Below are 17883 nucleotides of genomic sequence, written 5' to 3' on the forward strand. Positions count from 1 at the left end.
ACGCATATAAGGCCCTGCCCCGCCCTCCTTTCAGAAAAGCTGACCACGACTCCATTTTGTTGATCCCTGCCTGCAGACAGAAACTAAAACAAGAAGCTCCCACACTGAGGTCTGTCCAATGCTGGTGTGACCAATCTGATTCCACACTCCAAGACTGCTTCCATCACGTGGACTGGGATATGTTTCGTATTGCCTCAGACAACAACATTGACGATTACGCTGATTCGGTGTGCGAGTTCATTAGAACATGTGTTGAAGATGTCGTTCCCATAGCAACGATTAAAACATTCCCAAACCAGAAACTGTGGATTGATGGCAGCATTCGCGTGAAACTGAAAGCGCGAACCACTGCTTTTCATCAGGGCAAGGTGACCGGAAACATGACCGAATACAAACATTGCAGCTATTCCCTCCGCAAGGCAATCAAACAAGCTAAGTGTCAGTATAGAGACAAAGTAGAATCTCAATTCAACGGCTCAGACACAAGAGGTATGTGGCAGGGTCTACAGTCCATCACGGATTACAAAAAGAAAACCAGCCCAGTCACGGACCAGGATGTCTTGCTCCCAGGCAGACTAAAAAACTTTTTTGCCCGCTTTGAGGACAATACAGTGCCACTGACACGGCCTGCAACGAAAACATGCGGACTCTCCTTCACTGCAGCCAAGGTGAGTAAAACATTTAAACGTGTTAACCCTCACAAGGCTGCAGGCCCAGACGGCATCCCCAGTCGCGCCCTCAGAGCATGCGCAGACCAGCTGGCTGGTGTGTTTACGGACATATTCAATCAATCCCTATACCAGTCTGCTGTTCCCACATGCTTCAAGGGGGCCACCATTGTTCCTGTTCCCAAGAAAGCTAAGGTAACTGAGCTAAACGACTACCGCCCCGTAGCACTCACTTCCTTCATCATGAAGTGCTTTGAGAGACTAGTCAAGGACCATATCACCTCTACCCTACCTGACACCCTAGACCCACTCCAATTTGCTTACCGCCCAAATAGGTCCACAGACGATTCAATCTCAACCACACTGCACACTGCCCTAACCCATCTGGACAAGAGGAATACCTATGTGAGAATGCTGTTCATCGACTACAGTTCGGCATTTAACACCATAGTACCCTCCAAGCTCGTCATCAAGCTCGAGACCTTGGGTCTCGACCCCGCCCTGTGCAACTGGGTACTGGACTTCCTGACGGGCCGCCCCCAGGTGGTGAGGGTAGGCAACAACATCTCCACCCCGCTGATCCTCAACACTGGGGCCCCACAAGTGTGCGTTCTGAGCCCTCTCCTGTACTCCCTGTTCACCCACAACTGCGTGGCCACGCATGCCTCCAACTCAATCATCAAGTTTGCGGACGACACTACAGTGGTAGGCTTGATTACCAACAACGACGAGACGGCCTACAGGGAGGAGGTGAGGGCCCTCAGAGTGTGGTGTCAGGAAAATAACCTCACAATCAACGTCAACAAAACTAAGGAGATGATTGTGGACATCAGGAAACAGCAGAGGGAACACCCCCCTATCCACATCGTAGTGGAGAGGGTAGTAAGTTTTAAGTTCCTCGGCATACACATCACAGACAAACTGAATTGGTCCACCCACACAGACAACATCGTGAAGAAGGCGCAGCAGCGCCTCTTCAACCTCAGGAGGCTGAAGAAATTCAGCTTGTCACCAAAAGCACTCACAAACTTCTACAGATGCACAATCGAGAGCATCCTGGCGGGCTGTATCACCGCCTGGTACGGCAACTGCTCCGCCCACAACTGTAAGGCTCTCCAGAGGGTAGTGAGGTCTGCACAACGCATCACCGGGGACAAACTACCTGCCCTCCAGGACACCTACACCACCCGATGTTACAGGAAGGCCATAAAGATCATCAAGGACAACAATCACCCGAGCCACTGCCTGTTTACCCCACTATCATGGGGAGACTGAAAAACAGCTTCTATCTCAAGGCCATCAGACTGTTAAACAGCCACCACTAACATTGAGTGGCTGCTGCCAACACACTGACACTGACTCAACTCCAGCCACTTTAATAATGGGAATTGATGGGAAATTATGTAAAATATATCACTAGCCAGTTTATGTTGAAGCATTTCACTTGTTTCAAGCTTTTTGTCCTTAATTATCTTAATAAGATAATATGACTTGTTACTGAGATTGTATTGCTGGTTCTGAGTAACTTTATGCTCGAAACTAGAATTACCAGAATTATACAGCTGTTTGATCAACACTGACAAGTACAAAACTGCTTTGTCAAAGGGAGCATTTCTTATTTCAAGCATCTTATCCTTTTCAGCTCTTCACATAGTAAATGGAATCCACTGTATTATCTTACACACAGCACAGCAATCATGTAGACGAAATACAGGTCGGAACAAAGACAGTACACTTTTCATATCTGGGGAACACTCTGAGTCATTTGAACTGTTGTACAATTCTATTACATCCCCAAGATGGTATTTTACTTGGACATAAGTTTGGCACTTGTGGCTAATTATATAATAAGAGGTAAAAATCAACCAGCTTTTCAGCATCCACGAGCTTGGAAGCCCATTGTTTAAAGAAACAATGTTTAGACTACACACTGACTCAACTCCAGCCACTTCAATAATGGGAATTGATGGGAAATGATGTAAATATATCACTAGCCACTTTAAACAATGCTACCTAATATAATGTTTTCATACCCTACATTATTCATCTCATATGTATACGTATATACTGTACTCTATATCATCTACCACATCTTTATGTAATACATGTATCACTAGCCACTTTAACTATGCCACTTTGTTTAATACTCATCTCATATGTATATACTGTACTCGAGACCATCTACTGTATCTTGCCTATGCTGCTCTGTACCATCACTCATACATATATCTTTATGTACATATTCTTTATCCCCTTACACTGTGTATAAGACAGTAGTTTAGGAATTGTTAGTTAGATTACTTGTTGGTTATTACTGCATTGTCGGAACTAGAAGCACAAGCATTTCGCTACACTCGCATTAACATCTGCTAACCATGTGTATGTGACAAATACAATTTGATTTGATTTGATTTGTTTGACAGTGATGAGGGGTGGTCGTTTGACCGCAGACCCATTACGGATGCAGGCAATGAGGCAGTGATTGCTGAGATCTTGGTTGAAAACAGTAGAGGTGTATTTGGAGGGCGAGTTATTTAGGATGATATCTATTACAGATTTGGGGTTGTACCTGGTAGGTTCATTGATCATTTGTGTGAGATAGAGGGCATCAAGCTTGAATTGTAGAATGGCCGGTGTGTTAAGCATGTCCCAGTTTAGATCACCTAGCAGCATGAGTTCAGAAGATAGATGGGGGCAATCAATTCACATATGGTGTCCAGGGCACAGCTGAGGGCAGAGGGTGGTCTATAGCAAGCGGCGATGGTGAGAGACTTGTTTCTGGAAAGGTGAATTTTTCGAAGTAGAAGCTCGAATTGTTTTGGTACGGACCTGGATAGTAAGACAGAACTCTGCAGGCTATCTCTGCAGTAGATTGCAACACCGCCCTCTTTGGCAGTTCTATCTTGGTGGAAAATGTTAGGGATGGAAATTTCATGGTTTTTGGTGGTTTCCCTAAGCCAGGATTCAGACACGGCTAAGACATCCGGGTTGGCAGAATGTGCTAAAGCAGTGAATAAAGCAAACTTAGGGAGTAGACTTCTAATGTTAACATGCATGAAACCAAGGCTTTTACGGTTACAGAAGTCAACACTGCAGGTCCTGGATTAACCTCTACATCACCAGAGGAACAGAGGAGAAGTAGGATAAGGGTACGGCTAAAGGCTATAAGAACTGGCCGTCTAGCACGTTAGGAACAGAGAGTAAAGGGAGCTGGTTTCTGGGCACGATAGCATAGATTCAAGGCTTAATGTACAGACAAAGGTATGGTAGGAAGAGAGTACATTGGAGGTAAACCTAGGCATTGAGTAATGAAGAGAGATATAGTGTCTAGAAACGTTTAAACCAGGTGATGTCATTGCATATGTGGGAGGTGGAACAACATGGTTGGTTAAGGCATATTGAGCAGGGCTAGAGGCTCTACAGTGAAATAAGACAATAATCACTAACCAGGACAGTAATGGACAAGGCATATTGATATTAGGGAGAGGCATGTGTAGCCAAGTGATCATATGGGTCCAGTGAGTGGTTTGGCTGGCTGGGGACACGGCGATTCAGACAGTTAGCAGGCTAACAAGCTAACAGCTCCCTCGCTCCCTCCCTCCCAGAACAGCGTTTTGTGATCTCTCCCTCCCTCCCTCCCTCCCTCCCTGGGGACACGGCGATTCAGACAGTTAGCAGGCCGGGATAGCAAGCTAGCAGTTAGCAGGCTGGTTCTAGCAAGCTAACATAAGGGCCTTAGTGGGACGTCACGATGGGGGAAAATATGTTTTTGCCTCCTCGTGCGGTGACGTCGATAGACCAGTCGTGGAATTAGTAGGGATCCAAGTAGCAGAGGGGTCCAAGTCCAATTGGCAAAATAGGTATAGTGGTCCAAGAAACTGGCCGATGGATCAGCTAACAGTCCAATATGCTCTAGATAGCTATAGATATTACATGTCAAGACTCAGAAGTTACTGCGCTCTCACAAATACACCACATCTCCACATAGATTTCTCCTCACACACCAAAAAAACTTAATCTCGCAAACTTCAATCTACAACTATAATTTTATTAAAGGTGAAAATTCGAGCCAACGAATATGGTCGTCAGTAGTTAACACAGCCACAAAGTCATAATTATTATGTCTAAACCCTGTCTATTTCTACCATTTATCTGATTAAAATCAGATTTTAAACCTCACCCTAACCTTAACCACACTGCTGACCTTATGCCTAACCCTAACCTTAAATCATGTTTTCATTCATTTTTATGATACAACCGATTTTGACTGGATGTGGATGTTATCTAGTGGAAAACAGATTTTAACGGTGAAGTAGGGACGATGGCCAGGGATAAAAAGGTAAGCTCTATAGTTTTTCAGGAAGAACCTAACCTACCAACTAATCAACTATGATTTCAAAACTGAAATTGAAGTAGGTAGTTATTTGGTATTCTGTTATTAGAGCTGGCCATTGATTAGCCATTAACCACATATAAAAGTTACCAGTATCTTTGGTTTAACCAAGAGCATTGTAGCTAGCTAGCTAAGTTAACGACCTACTGTGCACACTGGTTGAAACAATGTTGTTTCCAAATCAAACCAACGTGGAATAGATGTTGAATTGATGTCTGTGCCCAGTGGGGGAGGGTTAGTAGAGAAGGAGGAGTTGAAAGACCAGCATGACTGGGAGGGAATGAAGGAGGAGGGAGAGTAGCAGGGTAGCCTAGTGGTTAGAGCATTGGACTAGTAACCGGAAGGTTGCGAGTTCAAACCCCCGAGCTGACAAGGTACAAATCTGTCGTTCTGCCCCTGAACAGGCAGTTACCCCACTGTTCCTGCCTGGTTAAATAAAGGTAAAATTAAAAGAGAAGGCCCTCACTGGGGAAGAGGCCCTTGATTAGATGAGGGGGGCCAAGAGAGATTAAACTCAGAACTAAATAGACAATATTGTAAACCTCTAACTGCATGCCTTTAGATACAGTCTATTTGAAATACATATTTGATTACTTTAACTCTGGCAGTTTTTGTGCAGTTACAATAACAGAGAATGACCTCTAACCGTTTCTCTCTCTCTGTCCCTCTCTTCATGCAGGCCGACTTTCACTATGTGGTAGGGAAGTTGTTCTCTGCTTAGCTGACAGAGATAGGAGATACAGGAGTCCACTCTGTTCCAAGTACCTTGGTCCTCCTCTATTCAAAGCACTCTGGGAACTTCCTGCAGGTAACCATGACTTTTGTCAAACACCCCAGTGGTACTGAGAGCTCCTCTAATTGCTTTGACACTGTATCGAAGCGTTGTTATTAGGACATTTGTCACGTAGAGAGGATGACTTGTTATTGACTGTGACTAACTGCTATTTATTTGGTTAGAAAGGTGCTTCTATGTAGAGGATGGTTCTATACAGAATGTGTAGGTTAGGTAAGGGATGAAGTGAAAACCTATAGGAGGATAGCTCTCTCTAAAACCAATTTCCTGACATCCTATATTTACTCTGCAGTTGTTCTCATGAGACGGGTGAAGGGAACATATGTCTGACAAAGTCAGGCTTCCACTTCATCATCCTGGACCACTACACCTACGAGGCTGAGGACACTGAGTTTGGACCTGTGAGTCACCTTTGACCTTGACATAACTCTCTTCTAAGCCTTTTGGAGTCATGGGTGTTCCCTAACTTATCTTGTGCCTTACACAACTCAGCACATTCACTGAGTGTACAAAACATTAAGAACACTGACACTAATACTAATATTGAGTTGGACCCCCTTTTTCCCTCAGAACAGCCTCAAAAGGTGTCAAAAACGTTCCACAGAGATGCTGGCCCATGTTGACTCCAATACTTCCCAAAGTTGTGTCAAGTTAGCTGGACGTTGCATGGTGGATCATTCTTGATACACAAACCAGTGTGTCTGGCACCTACTACCATACCTCGTTCACAGGCACTTAAATCTTTTGTCTTGCCCATTCACCCTCTGAATGGCACAAATACTCAATCCATGTCTCAAGGCTTAAAACTCCTTCTTTAACCTGTTTCATCCCATTCATCCACACTGATTGAAGTGGATTTAACAAGTGACAACAATAAGGGATCATAGCTTTCACCTGGATTCACCTGGTCAGTCTATGTCATGGAAAGAGAAGGTGACCTTAATGTTTTGTACACTCAGTATACATATCCCTCCACCTTCCTCAGTGGAGTTCTGGCGAGGTTATCAAACTCCAATGTATGTTGTGTTGGTAAAGTTACTGGACCAGTGGGAGGTGTTGATGACAGTGATGCATCCCAGTGTGATCTAAACAAACAACTGTTGTGTCAACACTATTCCTGATGACGACAACCAGATGACATTCTTCCACCCCGGTAAATACACACTTAGTCAACCTCCTGGTGTATGTTTGCTCTGCTTGAGAGGGTGAGTAATGAGTCTACATATGCAAGTGTGTGTGTTGTGTAGGATATGCGTTTTGTGTATATGTAATCGACCACCTTGATTGGGTCTTATGTAGCAAAATTTGAAAATGTGTTTTTTTACTTTGGATAAAAGTAGAGACTCAGGGCTAGACAATGGTATATCATACACTTCAGTTAAGATACAATTTTTAAAGTAATTCTGCTTTGAAAGTTGATACACTTTTGAGGAAATGGGCCATGCATGTTTTGAGAAACTTACTGGAGAGCTATTCTTTGTCTACAACCATTCAGCATGGTTCACACTCTCTTAAGCCTTAGCCACACCCATCTCTTTTAAGGATTCACATGTGAGGCCATGTGCTAAGCAGTGAGTATGGTAGTGTACAACCAAAGATTGGGTCATACTACTTCTATCGACATGTCTATATACAGTTATCGCAGTGACAATTGTATACAGACGTTCTCGTTATGAAAAAGTATAAACACAAAAATGACAGGCTGAATGATATCATCAGCCTGGGTATCCAAAATAGCATAACTGGTGCATTTTAATACCAATAAATCCATCAGTTTAAACATTTATTTAGTGTTTGTCAATCTAGCAAACAAGCCAACTAAAAGCAACTTTCTAAACAATGTTTTTGGTTCATTTCTAGCTTATTAGGTGTAAACGGTAGTGTGAAATTGTTACTTGCATAGTGGAGTCTTTTGTTTAGACATACACGTAACGTTAGCTAGCCAGTTTGTGTTTGTATACAGAGGCTCCTCAGAGGAGGAATGGGAGGACCATGAATTTCATAAAAATTAAATAGTGAAACATTAAAAAAGTGATCCTTTAAGGATAAAACTATAGGATAAAACTATATTAAATATATTCACGTCACATTATAACTGATTAAAACACACTGTTTTCCAATGTAGGGTAGCACCTTGGTGTATCCTGGGCACAGATAGTTTCCGTCCTCCTCTGGGTACATTGACTTCAATTCAAAACCTGGGATTCTTATGGTTCTCACCCCTTTTCATTGACTTACACAGTAAAAGTCCATGTCCTCCAACCTATCAGAACTCTTGCAGCGTGAACTGACATTTTATCCACCCAATCAGAAGATCAGAGAATGAATCTAGTACTGAAAGCATAAGCTTCAGCTAGCTAGCACTGCAATGTATAAAATGTGGCGAGTAGTTGACTCAAAGAGAGAGAAAGACAACGATTGAACAGTTTTTAACAAATGTATTTCTAAAAAAATGAAGGAGAAGCAAGAGATAGAGAGGTATAGTTGTATTTCCTTTACTTTCACGTAGCTAGTGAATGCAGCATGCTAGTTTAGCCTACTCAAACACCCAGCTCAAACAGAGAGGGATGCTATGTTAGCTAGCTGTCTATGGCTGTCCAACACTGGAACTCTTCCAAGTCATTGGTTTTACTAATGTATTGCCACCAGGGCCTGCCGGTGTAACTGCTAAACTGCTTGTGATTGTACACTGCACTGCATGACTGTAGCTGATTTACTTGTGCGTTAGTTCTAGTATCTATGTTGACTATGAAGTTACTAACGTCTTAAGCTAATATGGGGACAGCAATGTAGGCTGTGTGTAGCGGTTAGCAGTTATAATATGAAGGTTTGACTTGGAAAAGTTTTTTCGCCTGGTCACAGACAGCTGATGTGTTGTGCTGAAGTCCACAAGTGAAGGGAAAAGGTGAGAGGGGAAAGCAGATAGCTAAAGGTAGATGTGAGAAGACATTATACAACAAGCAAAATGTTCATGCTGTTTGTATGTGGCTGCTATGAAAGCGAACTATGTTTATGTGTCATGTATTCATTCTGATGATTCTGTTGAAAAAAAAAAGTTTCTTAAAACGGAAGCAAATGGAATGAAACGAGGATAAACATACCTGAATTTTTACAATAGAAACACTCGTTTGCAACAGTTGGACTAAATGATTAAATCCCTAGATCAGCTAGATGCAGGCAAGAGTGTGAAAGAAGGTATCGTCACTGTCTGTCACCTTGAATATAAAAAATTGTCTCTCGACCTGTGCACCTACTTTGTAAACTTTCATTCATAGGCCAGGTTGTAGCAACCTTATGTTGGTTAGAGGGAAAATGTTTGCATCATGTAGTAGCCTAAACCTATCGATGTTACATTGAGCTGGGTGAATGGAATATGAATGACAGTCATCCATTATGCTGTAATAGAAATAAGGCCAAGCTCATAATAAAAGAAAATAAATCCTCCCTCATCTTAAACATCACTGACTGCCACTGGTATACACCCTGTATGACATGCCTGTGCTTTGTTTGCACTCACTTTTCTTGTCTTCTTTATTGCAGTGTTTGGTTTTGTGATCCCTCCCTCCCTCCCTCCCTCCCTCCCTCCCTCCCTCCCTCCCTCCCCCTCCCTCCCTCCCTCCCTCCCTCCCTCCCTCCCTCCCTCCCTCCCTCCCTCCCTCCCTCCCCCCCCCAGAACAGTGTTTTGTGATCTCCCTCCCTCCCTCCATCCCCCAGAACAGTGTTTTGTTTTGTGATCTCTCTCCCCCTCCCTACCTCCCAATAAAACATGTTTTTCTCAGTTAAATGTTTGGTGGATGCATGGTGTTGCTTTGTCCTCAGTCCTCCTTTGAATGCTGTGTGTAACATGATGGCATGTTAACCTGAGTTTAGCTGGTTAATCATATTAATGTCAGATTACATTCTATTATTTGGCACTGGCTATGTACTGTTAGTGTAGCAGGTTCTTCCTTTCATGTGTCCCTCCTGTTCACCCATGACTGCGTGGCCAAGCACATTAACTATCCGAGCCACTGCCTGTTCACCCCGTTATCATCCACTAGATGTTCAGGAGTCATATGGCTTGGGGGTGGAAGCTGTTTAGAAGCCTTTTGGACCTAGACTTGGAGCTCCGGTACTGCTTGCCATGTGGTAGGAGGGAGAACAGTCTATGACTAGGGTGGCTGGAGTCTTTGACAATTTTATAGAGGTCGTGGATGGCAGGAAGTTTGGCCCCAGTGATGTACTGGGCCGTTCGCACTACCCTCTATAGTGCCTTGCGGTCGGAGGCCTAGAAGTTGCCATAACAGACAGTGATGCAACCAGTCAAGATGCTCTCGATGGTACAGCTGTAGAACCTTTTTGAGGATCTGAGGACCCATGCCAAATCTTTTCAGTCTCCTGAGGGGGAATAGGTTTTGTCCGCTTCACGACTGTCATAGTGTGCCTGGACCATGTTAGTTTGTTGGTGATGTGGACACCAAGGAACTTGAAACTCTCAACCTGCTCCACTGCAGCACCGTCGATGAGAATGGGGGAGTGCTTGGTCCTCTTTTTCCTGTAGTCCACAATCATCTATTTTGTTTTGATCATGTTGAGGGAGAGGTTGTTGTCCTGGCACCACACGGCCAGGTCTCTGACCTCCTACCTGTAGGCTGTCTTGTTGTTGTCGGTGATCAGGCCTACCTGTCACGCCCTGACTTAGAGAGCTTTTTATGTCTCTATTTTGGTTTGGTCAGGGTGTGATTTTGGTGGGCATTCTATGTTCAGTTTTCTATGTTTTGTATTTCTTTGTTTTGGCTGGGTATGGTTCTCAATCAGGAATAGCTGTCTATCATTGTCTCTGATTGGGAACCATACTTAGACAGCCTTTTCCCCACCTGTGTTTTGTATTTTTTGGGTAATTGTTTTCTGTTTAGTGTTCTGCACCTGACAGGACTGTTTCGGTTTTGTTTCTCACTTTGTTCTAGTGTTCAGTGTTAATAAAAATCTGCTGCTTTGGTCCGATCCTTCATGCAACGACGAACGTTACACTGTTGTGTCATCGGCAAATTTAATTATGGTTTTGGAGTCGTGCCTGGCTGTGCAGTCATGAGTGAACAGGGAGTACAGGAGGAGGCTGAGCACATACCCCTAAGGGGCCTCTGTGTTGAGGATCAGCGTGGCGGATGTGTTACCTACAGTTGAAGTCAGAAGTTTACATTCTGTCACGGCCGTCAAAAGAAGTGGACCAAAGTGCGGCGTGGTGAAGTTGGTGAATATTCCTTTTATTTTAGAAAATGACGCCAACAAAACAACAAACGAAGAAAACAACCGTGAAGCTTACAGGACTAAGTGCCACTAACAAAGATAACTTCCCACAAATGACAAAAGGGGAAAAGGCTGAACCATACCATGCCAAAACATAGAAATACAACAGAACATAGAATGCCAACCCAAATCACACCCTGACCAAACCAAATAGAGACAATAAAAGGCTCACTAAAGGTCAGGGCGTGACACATACACCTTAGCCAAATACATTTAAACTCAGTTTTTCACAATTCCTGACATTAAATCCTAGTAAAACATTCCCTGTCTTAGGTCAGTTAGGATCACCACTTTATTTTAAGAGTGTGAAATGTCAGAATAATAGTAGAGAGAATGATTTATTTAATATTTTATTTCTTTCATCACATTCCCAGTGGATCAGAAGTTTACATACACTCAATTAGTATTTGGTAGCATTGCCTTTAAATTGTTTAACTTGGGTCAAACGTTTTTCGGGTAGCATTCCACAAGCTTCCCACAATAAATTGGGTGAATTTTGGCCCATTCCTCCTGACAGAGCTGGTGTAACTGAGTCAGGTTTGTAGTCCTCCCTGCTCGAAAACGCTTTTTCAGTTCGCCCCAAACATTTTCTATAGGTTTGAGGTCAGGGCTTTGTGATGGCCACTCCAATACCTTTGTTGTCCTTAAGCCATTTTGTCACAACTTTGGAAGTATGCTTGGAAGACCCATTTGCGACCAAGCTTTAACTTCCTGACTGATGTCTTGAGATGTTGTGTCAATACATTCACATAATTTTCCCTTCTCATGATGCCATCTATTTTGTGAATTGCACCAATCCCTCTTGCAGCAAAGCACCCCACAACATGATGCTGCCACCCCCGTGCTTCACGGTTGGGATGGGTGATCTTCGGCTTGCAAGCCTCCCCCTTTTTCCTTCATACCTCCCCCTTTTTCCTTCATACCTCCCCCTTTTTCCTTCATACCTCCCCCTTTTCCCTCCAGATGGTTGTTATGGCCAAACAGTTCTATTTTTGTTTCATCAGACCAGAGGATATTTCTCCAAAAAGTATGATCTTTGTCCTCATGTGTAGTTGCAAACTGTAGTCTGGCTTTTTTATGGCATTTTTTTAATGGTATCTTCTTTCTTGCGGAGTGGCCTATCAGGTTATGTCGATATAGGACTCGTTTTACTGTGGATATAGATACTTTGCACCTGTTTCCTCCAGCATCTTCACAAGGTCCTTTGCTGTTGTTCTGGGATTGATTTGCACTTTTCGCATCAAAGTACGTTCAACTCTAGGAGACAGAACGCGTTTCCTTCCTGAGCAGTAGGATGGCTGCGTGGTACCATGGTGTTTATACTTGCGTAATATTGTTTGTACAGATGAACGTGGTACCTTCAGGCATTTGGAAATTGCTCCCAAGGATGAACCAGACTTGTGGAGGTCTACAATTAATTTTCTGAGGTCTTGGCTGATTTCTTTTGATTTTCCCATGATGTCAAGCAAAGAGGCACTGAGTTTGAAGGTAGGCCTTGAAATACATCCACAGGTACACCTCCAATTGACTCAAATTATGTAAATTAGCCTATCAGAAGCTTCTAAAGCCATGACATCATTTTCTGGAATTTCCAAGCTGTTTATAGTCACAGTCAACATAGTGCATGTAAGCTTCTGACCCACTAGAATTGTGATACAGTGAATTAAGTGAAATAATCTGTCTGTAAACAATTGTTGGAAAAATGACTTGTCATGCACAAAGTAGATGTCCTAACCGACTTGCCAAAACTATAGTTTGTTAACAAGAAATTTGTGGAGTGGTTGAAAAACAAGTTTTAATGACTCCAACCTAAGTGTATGTAAACTTCCGACCTCAACCGTACCCTTACATACACTTACCACCTCGGGGCGGCCCGTCAGGATGTCCAGGATCCAGTTGCAGAGGGAGGCGTTTAGTCCCAGGGTCCTTAGCTTATTGATGAGCTTTGAGGGCACTATGGTGATGAACGCTGAGCTGTAGTCAATGAACAGTATTCTCACATAGGTGTTCATTTTGTCCATGTGGGAAAGGGCAGTGTGGAGTGCAAGAGATTGCATCATCTGTGGATCTGTTGGGGCGGTATGGAAATTGAAGTGGGTCTAGGGTTTCTGAGATAATGGTGTTGATTAGCATTTGTTAATTCGTCCATCACTCCAGTGAATGTGACCAATCTAAGGTTTCTAGACACACATCTGCCTCTGCAGCGATGATGTTCTGCTCGCCCAACGTCACAATTGCAAGCTCTCAAGTTTGGCCTGTCTGCTCGCGGGACCCATCCTATGCGCTCTCAACTCAGTGTTTGCTTTCTCAATTATGTTTCATCTTGCTGACCAGACCACTCGCGAGCATTTGTCCGTGTGCCCCACCTGTTGATTTTTGTCCCCCCATACCAGACATGATCAGGACACCCAATTTGAAGTATCAAAACAAACTCTGAACCAACTATATTAATTTGGGGACAGATCAAAAAGCAATACACATCTATGGAAATTTAGCTAGCTAGCTTGCTGTTGCTAGCTAATTTGTCCTATTTAACTAGCTATCTAGCTAATTTGTCCTGGGATATAAACGTTGTGTTATTTTACCTGAAAAGCAAAAGGTCCTCTACTCTGACAATTAATCCACAGAAAAAAGTGTAAATGTAGTTCATTTTTAGTAATCTCTCCTCCTTCAGGCTTCTTCTTTGGACTTTATATGGCGGTTGGCAACCAACTTTAAGGCGCATTATTACCACCAACTGGACTGGAGTACGGACTGGACTGGAGTACGGAATCAACTGGACTGGAGTATGGAATCACCCACGTGGGTAAATTCTCCTAAAAACCAATGAGGAGATGGGAAAGGCGGGACTTGCAGCGCATCAAGCGTCACAAATAGAACACGAGTGGTGTGGTTACCCTCTCTGTTGAGGGATGACAGTGCAGTAAAACAGGACATTTAATTCCTATTGATGCATTCCAAACCATGACACATTAAAAAACATTTCCATTTTATTTTTTGGGGACAAAAATTGCCTATGAAGTCCTACATGCAGAAGATCAACGACATGTCAAACACATTCTAGTCACATTTATAGTCACGGCTGAGATGGTAAAGAACAAGTAGAAACACTTCGCTCAAAGACCTACGACCAGATGTAGGCAGACTAAAGACATTTACATAAAGGCCCCAGTGATTAAATAAATAACTACTTAAACTGGCGGTTAAGCATTACACTTTGGACCTCGGAAGTGTTCTTTTTCATTCGTCCATTCAACATTTTCTCTGTATTTGGAATGTCTTGCTGAGGAGCAAATGTAAGTAACGTTTTTGTGGAGAAACAACAATAGCATTACATCCTCACATTCAAAGAAAACCCTTGATTACATCCATTTCGGCAACCAATACGTTTTTAATTACATGAAAGTATCCTAAAGGGATGATAGTTGTATCTCAATGTGTAGTCCTTCATTTTGTATCATTAAATTAAATAACACTGCTCCCCCAAAGTCAACAGCTCTTTCATTACAATCCTGTGATTGTAAGACAGTTAAACCCCCCCCCCCCCAAAATGCTGCCCCAGCACATTACAATCCACTTTCATGTCTCCACCATCAAAGTCAAACTCCAGTCATAGATCATTTGATGTAACCCAGTATGTTTGAGACTGACAGGAGACTTATTGTAAAGATGACACATTCCTTTTTTCCCCCCACTGACAAATCAATCAATCTACCATCCGAATTCTATTTTACATGGAGGCTCATCATAATGTGCTGGCATAATCGGACTGGTAGAGCTGCTGAGATGAAAGCTTTGAGGACTTGTCATCTTTTCTTTAAGTTAAAACTACACCACAGAACACAGTTTCACAAGTCATGCAATATACCGTACAGTAACTAGAATTAGAAAAAGAAACCTCGCAACAATAATGTAAACGTAAAAAAATGTCACCATGAATAAAATGACAAAATAAATGATTAGCTGGTTAAAAACACAGTGTATTCTTTAAAATTGTAATTACATATCAAAGAATAAGTGTAAACATATTATCCACCTTGCTGGCTGACCCCTCACCCAATAAATAAAAACGTCATTTTGGTGATCAGCTGCACATCATTTGTAAAAAGACATAGAAAGAGAGAGAGAGAGAGTCTTGGAGATAATCGTTTCCAATACGTAGCACATTCCATATAGGCAGACGCTGTATATGTTTCCTTGGGATTCATTTTCCAGTTCGCCGAAGGTGCCGTATTTTCGAAAAAAGCAAAAAGTAAACAAACGGGAATAAAAAAACAACTAAACAAAAATGCTGATATAAGGTTAAGCGACGAGCGGCATGGTCGACGGTTCCTCATACCAGTATGTGGCTGGAAAATGTAAAAAATAGCGCTGCAATATACGCTACATATCCACCAGAGAAACAGAAAAGTAAGGTCCCTGAAATAAATATCCTCATTCTTCTATATTTTTGGAAGAATAAAATAATAAAATGACAAATCTTTACATAAAAAAAATTGCGTTCCACGTTGTAAGAAAAAAATATTTAAAAACACGAGCTATACCATCCTGGAGTTAGTGTCTGATGAGAAGTGTCCGAGGTTTTGCTTTTGTCGGCGGCCCCTGTTGTTTTTCGGGCATTTCCTGTAAGTACAAAAAAGGAAATTAGTTTTGAGCCTCAGATTCTAAGTCGGTGCTTAAAACTAAGCTATGAGAGATTTATGTGGTTTTGTTAAATGATGGATGGTTTGTTTAACTGTCGGCTCGGGAAGATTAACTTTCCCCACACACATTAATATTGTATTCTCTTCTAAGCACTGAATAACTTAATAAAACTGGACAGAAAGTTAATTGATTGCTTTTGATCCAGATGTTATTTCTTAGCATCCATACGCCTACTCCACGGAATTCCTATCATGTGATGAGTAACCTTGCCTAAGATTGGAACAGCTAGGCTTTAGCTCAGCGGACTAACAGTCCTGTGCCACACCGGAGACCTAGGTTTAAACCCTCGTCAGTCACACATACGGTTGGCTTCCTTGGCTGTAAGCCGTACACACCTCACGCCGAGGGTTATTTTCAATCCTCTCAGTCACTGAACTTGACGACAACGTGGAAGACCGAAACGTCACACCCTCCGTGAGAGTTGTGACACCTAGCCGCTTACCTCATGATGCACATCACCACGGCAACGATGACGGCGATCTGTACGGCGCCAATGATGGCGGCGATGAGGACGTAGTGGAGCTTCTGGCCGCTGGGGACAACATACAGGACGTTGAAGTCCTGGGGCTCCTCGCATTGTGCCCCCTTGTAGCCCGAGTCACACCTGTTGGCGCCATCGCAAGGAGACAGAGCCACGATGGAGAAAAAAAAATGACATTAAGATCAGCTGTACAATGTCACAATGCTCCATTTCTATTATGAACAAAATGTTCCGACCCTTCCATTTATGACAGACACATGACATACAGATTATCAGACCGCTTCATGCTCTATCCAAACAGTGGGGCGTCTGTCAGTGATCGGGACGGAAGAAAGGAAAGGAGGAGCCGCGACAGATGTGAGACAGACCTGCAGGTGGCCATGTTGTACTTGATCTCGCATTTCCCGTGCGCACAGAAGCCAGCGTAGCTCTCCGCACAGGGGATGTGCATCCCGGCGTAGAAGCCATCCCCTGGGGCTGCGGTGTCTGAGAAATGGAATTTTAGAAGAAAAGACATAACCCAAGCAACTTTCGCAAACTATTCCTAACAATCGCCAGATCCCTAATTATTTATAGACTTCTTTTGAGCACAACTGTTTATTTATTTCGAGCCACGTGAACTACTGTGTCTACAGCAATATAGCTGTCAGCTGCGAATGTGTACATCAAAATCAAATAAACTGCTAAATCGTAAAAATGAAAACAAACATTCCCAACAAATAAGGAGAGATTTGCGGTAATGATATGTGACGACATCACATGTCCGTTTTGATTTGATTCCCTCTCGTTAGGAACAGTTGCATGTCATGTGTATGGCATTGTTATGGTAACCTTTTGTCAGTAACATTTGATTGCACAGTATAATGATTGCACAGTATAATGAATGATTAATTAATTAATGAATGAATGAAAGTATCGGCACTGAAGCCATTGATTCAAAATGCTCAGACGTGTGTGGGAATGACGAGAGATTGAGTTGATTGTAATAGCAATGAAAAGATGGAAAATACTGCCCTCTGTTCTTCTTTTGATCTGCTTCTATGCTACAGTACTTTATGGTGGGATTATGACTTCAATGCCATTACATAAATCAACAATTGCAACGCAACGACAGGTAGATTAAATAGAGTCAAGTGAAAAAATGCTTGCCTAAAAGATTGTAGGAACTGCCATCCTCTTTCTTCCCCATTTTCTCTTTATCTGCTGGTAGAAATAAGAGAAGATGAGTTGAAGCTCTCTCTCACACACACACATTCATATATGCATATAATACACATGTGTATATAGTATGTGTGTGAAATAGGACAGACATAAGCACCCACCAAATGATAATGAATAATATGATCACACACACACACACACACACACACACACACACACACACACACACACACACACACACACACACACACACACACACACACACACACACACACACACACACACACACACACACGTAGGCTTTAGATACACATTCCTCCTGAGGTCTTTGTAAGAGTTGGTAAATGTAGCCTATGGTAAATGTAGCCTATGGTAAATGTAGCCTATGCTGCTGTTC

General features: G+C 42.7%; 1 protein-coding gene across 2 annotated transcripts in view; it reads right to left on the reverse strand.

The window, feature by feature from the left end:
• Window positions 1–14110: 14110 nt before the first annotated feature.
• The window catches only part of tmeff1a (transmembrane protein with EGF-like and two follistatin-like domains 1a), a 74512-nt gene continuing 70739 nt past the window's right edge, over window positions 14111–17883 (reverse strand). The window contains exons 7-10 of one of the 2 annotated variants that reach the window (XM_064942993.1): window positions 17475–17525; window positions 16694–16811; window positions 16287–16448; window positions 14111–15763 (exon numbers count right to left, since the gene is read on the reverse strand). In XM_064942993.1, the coding sequence (XP_064799065.1) occupies window positions 15679–15763; window positions 16287–16448; window positions 16694–16811; window positions 17475–17525 (416 nt within the window). In that variant the 3' untranslated portion in view covers window positions 14111–15678. Of the gene's footprint in view, window positions 15764–16286; window positions 16449–16693; window positions 16812–17474; window positions 17529–17883 lie in introns of both variants that reach the window. The other variant, XM_064942984.1, reaches the window with a different exon arrangement.

This window comes from Oncorhynchus masou, chromosome 3, assembly GCF_036934945.1.
Source record: "Oncorhynchus masou masou isolate Uvic2021 chromosome 3, UVic_Omas_1.1, whole genome shotgun sequence".
In the NCBI taxonomy this organism is placed as follows: Eukaryota; Metazoa; Chordata; class Actinopteri; order Salmoniformes; family Salmonidae; genus Oncorhynchus; species Oncorhynchus masou.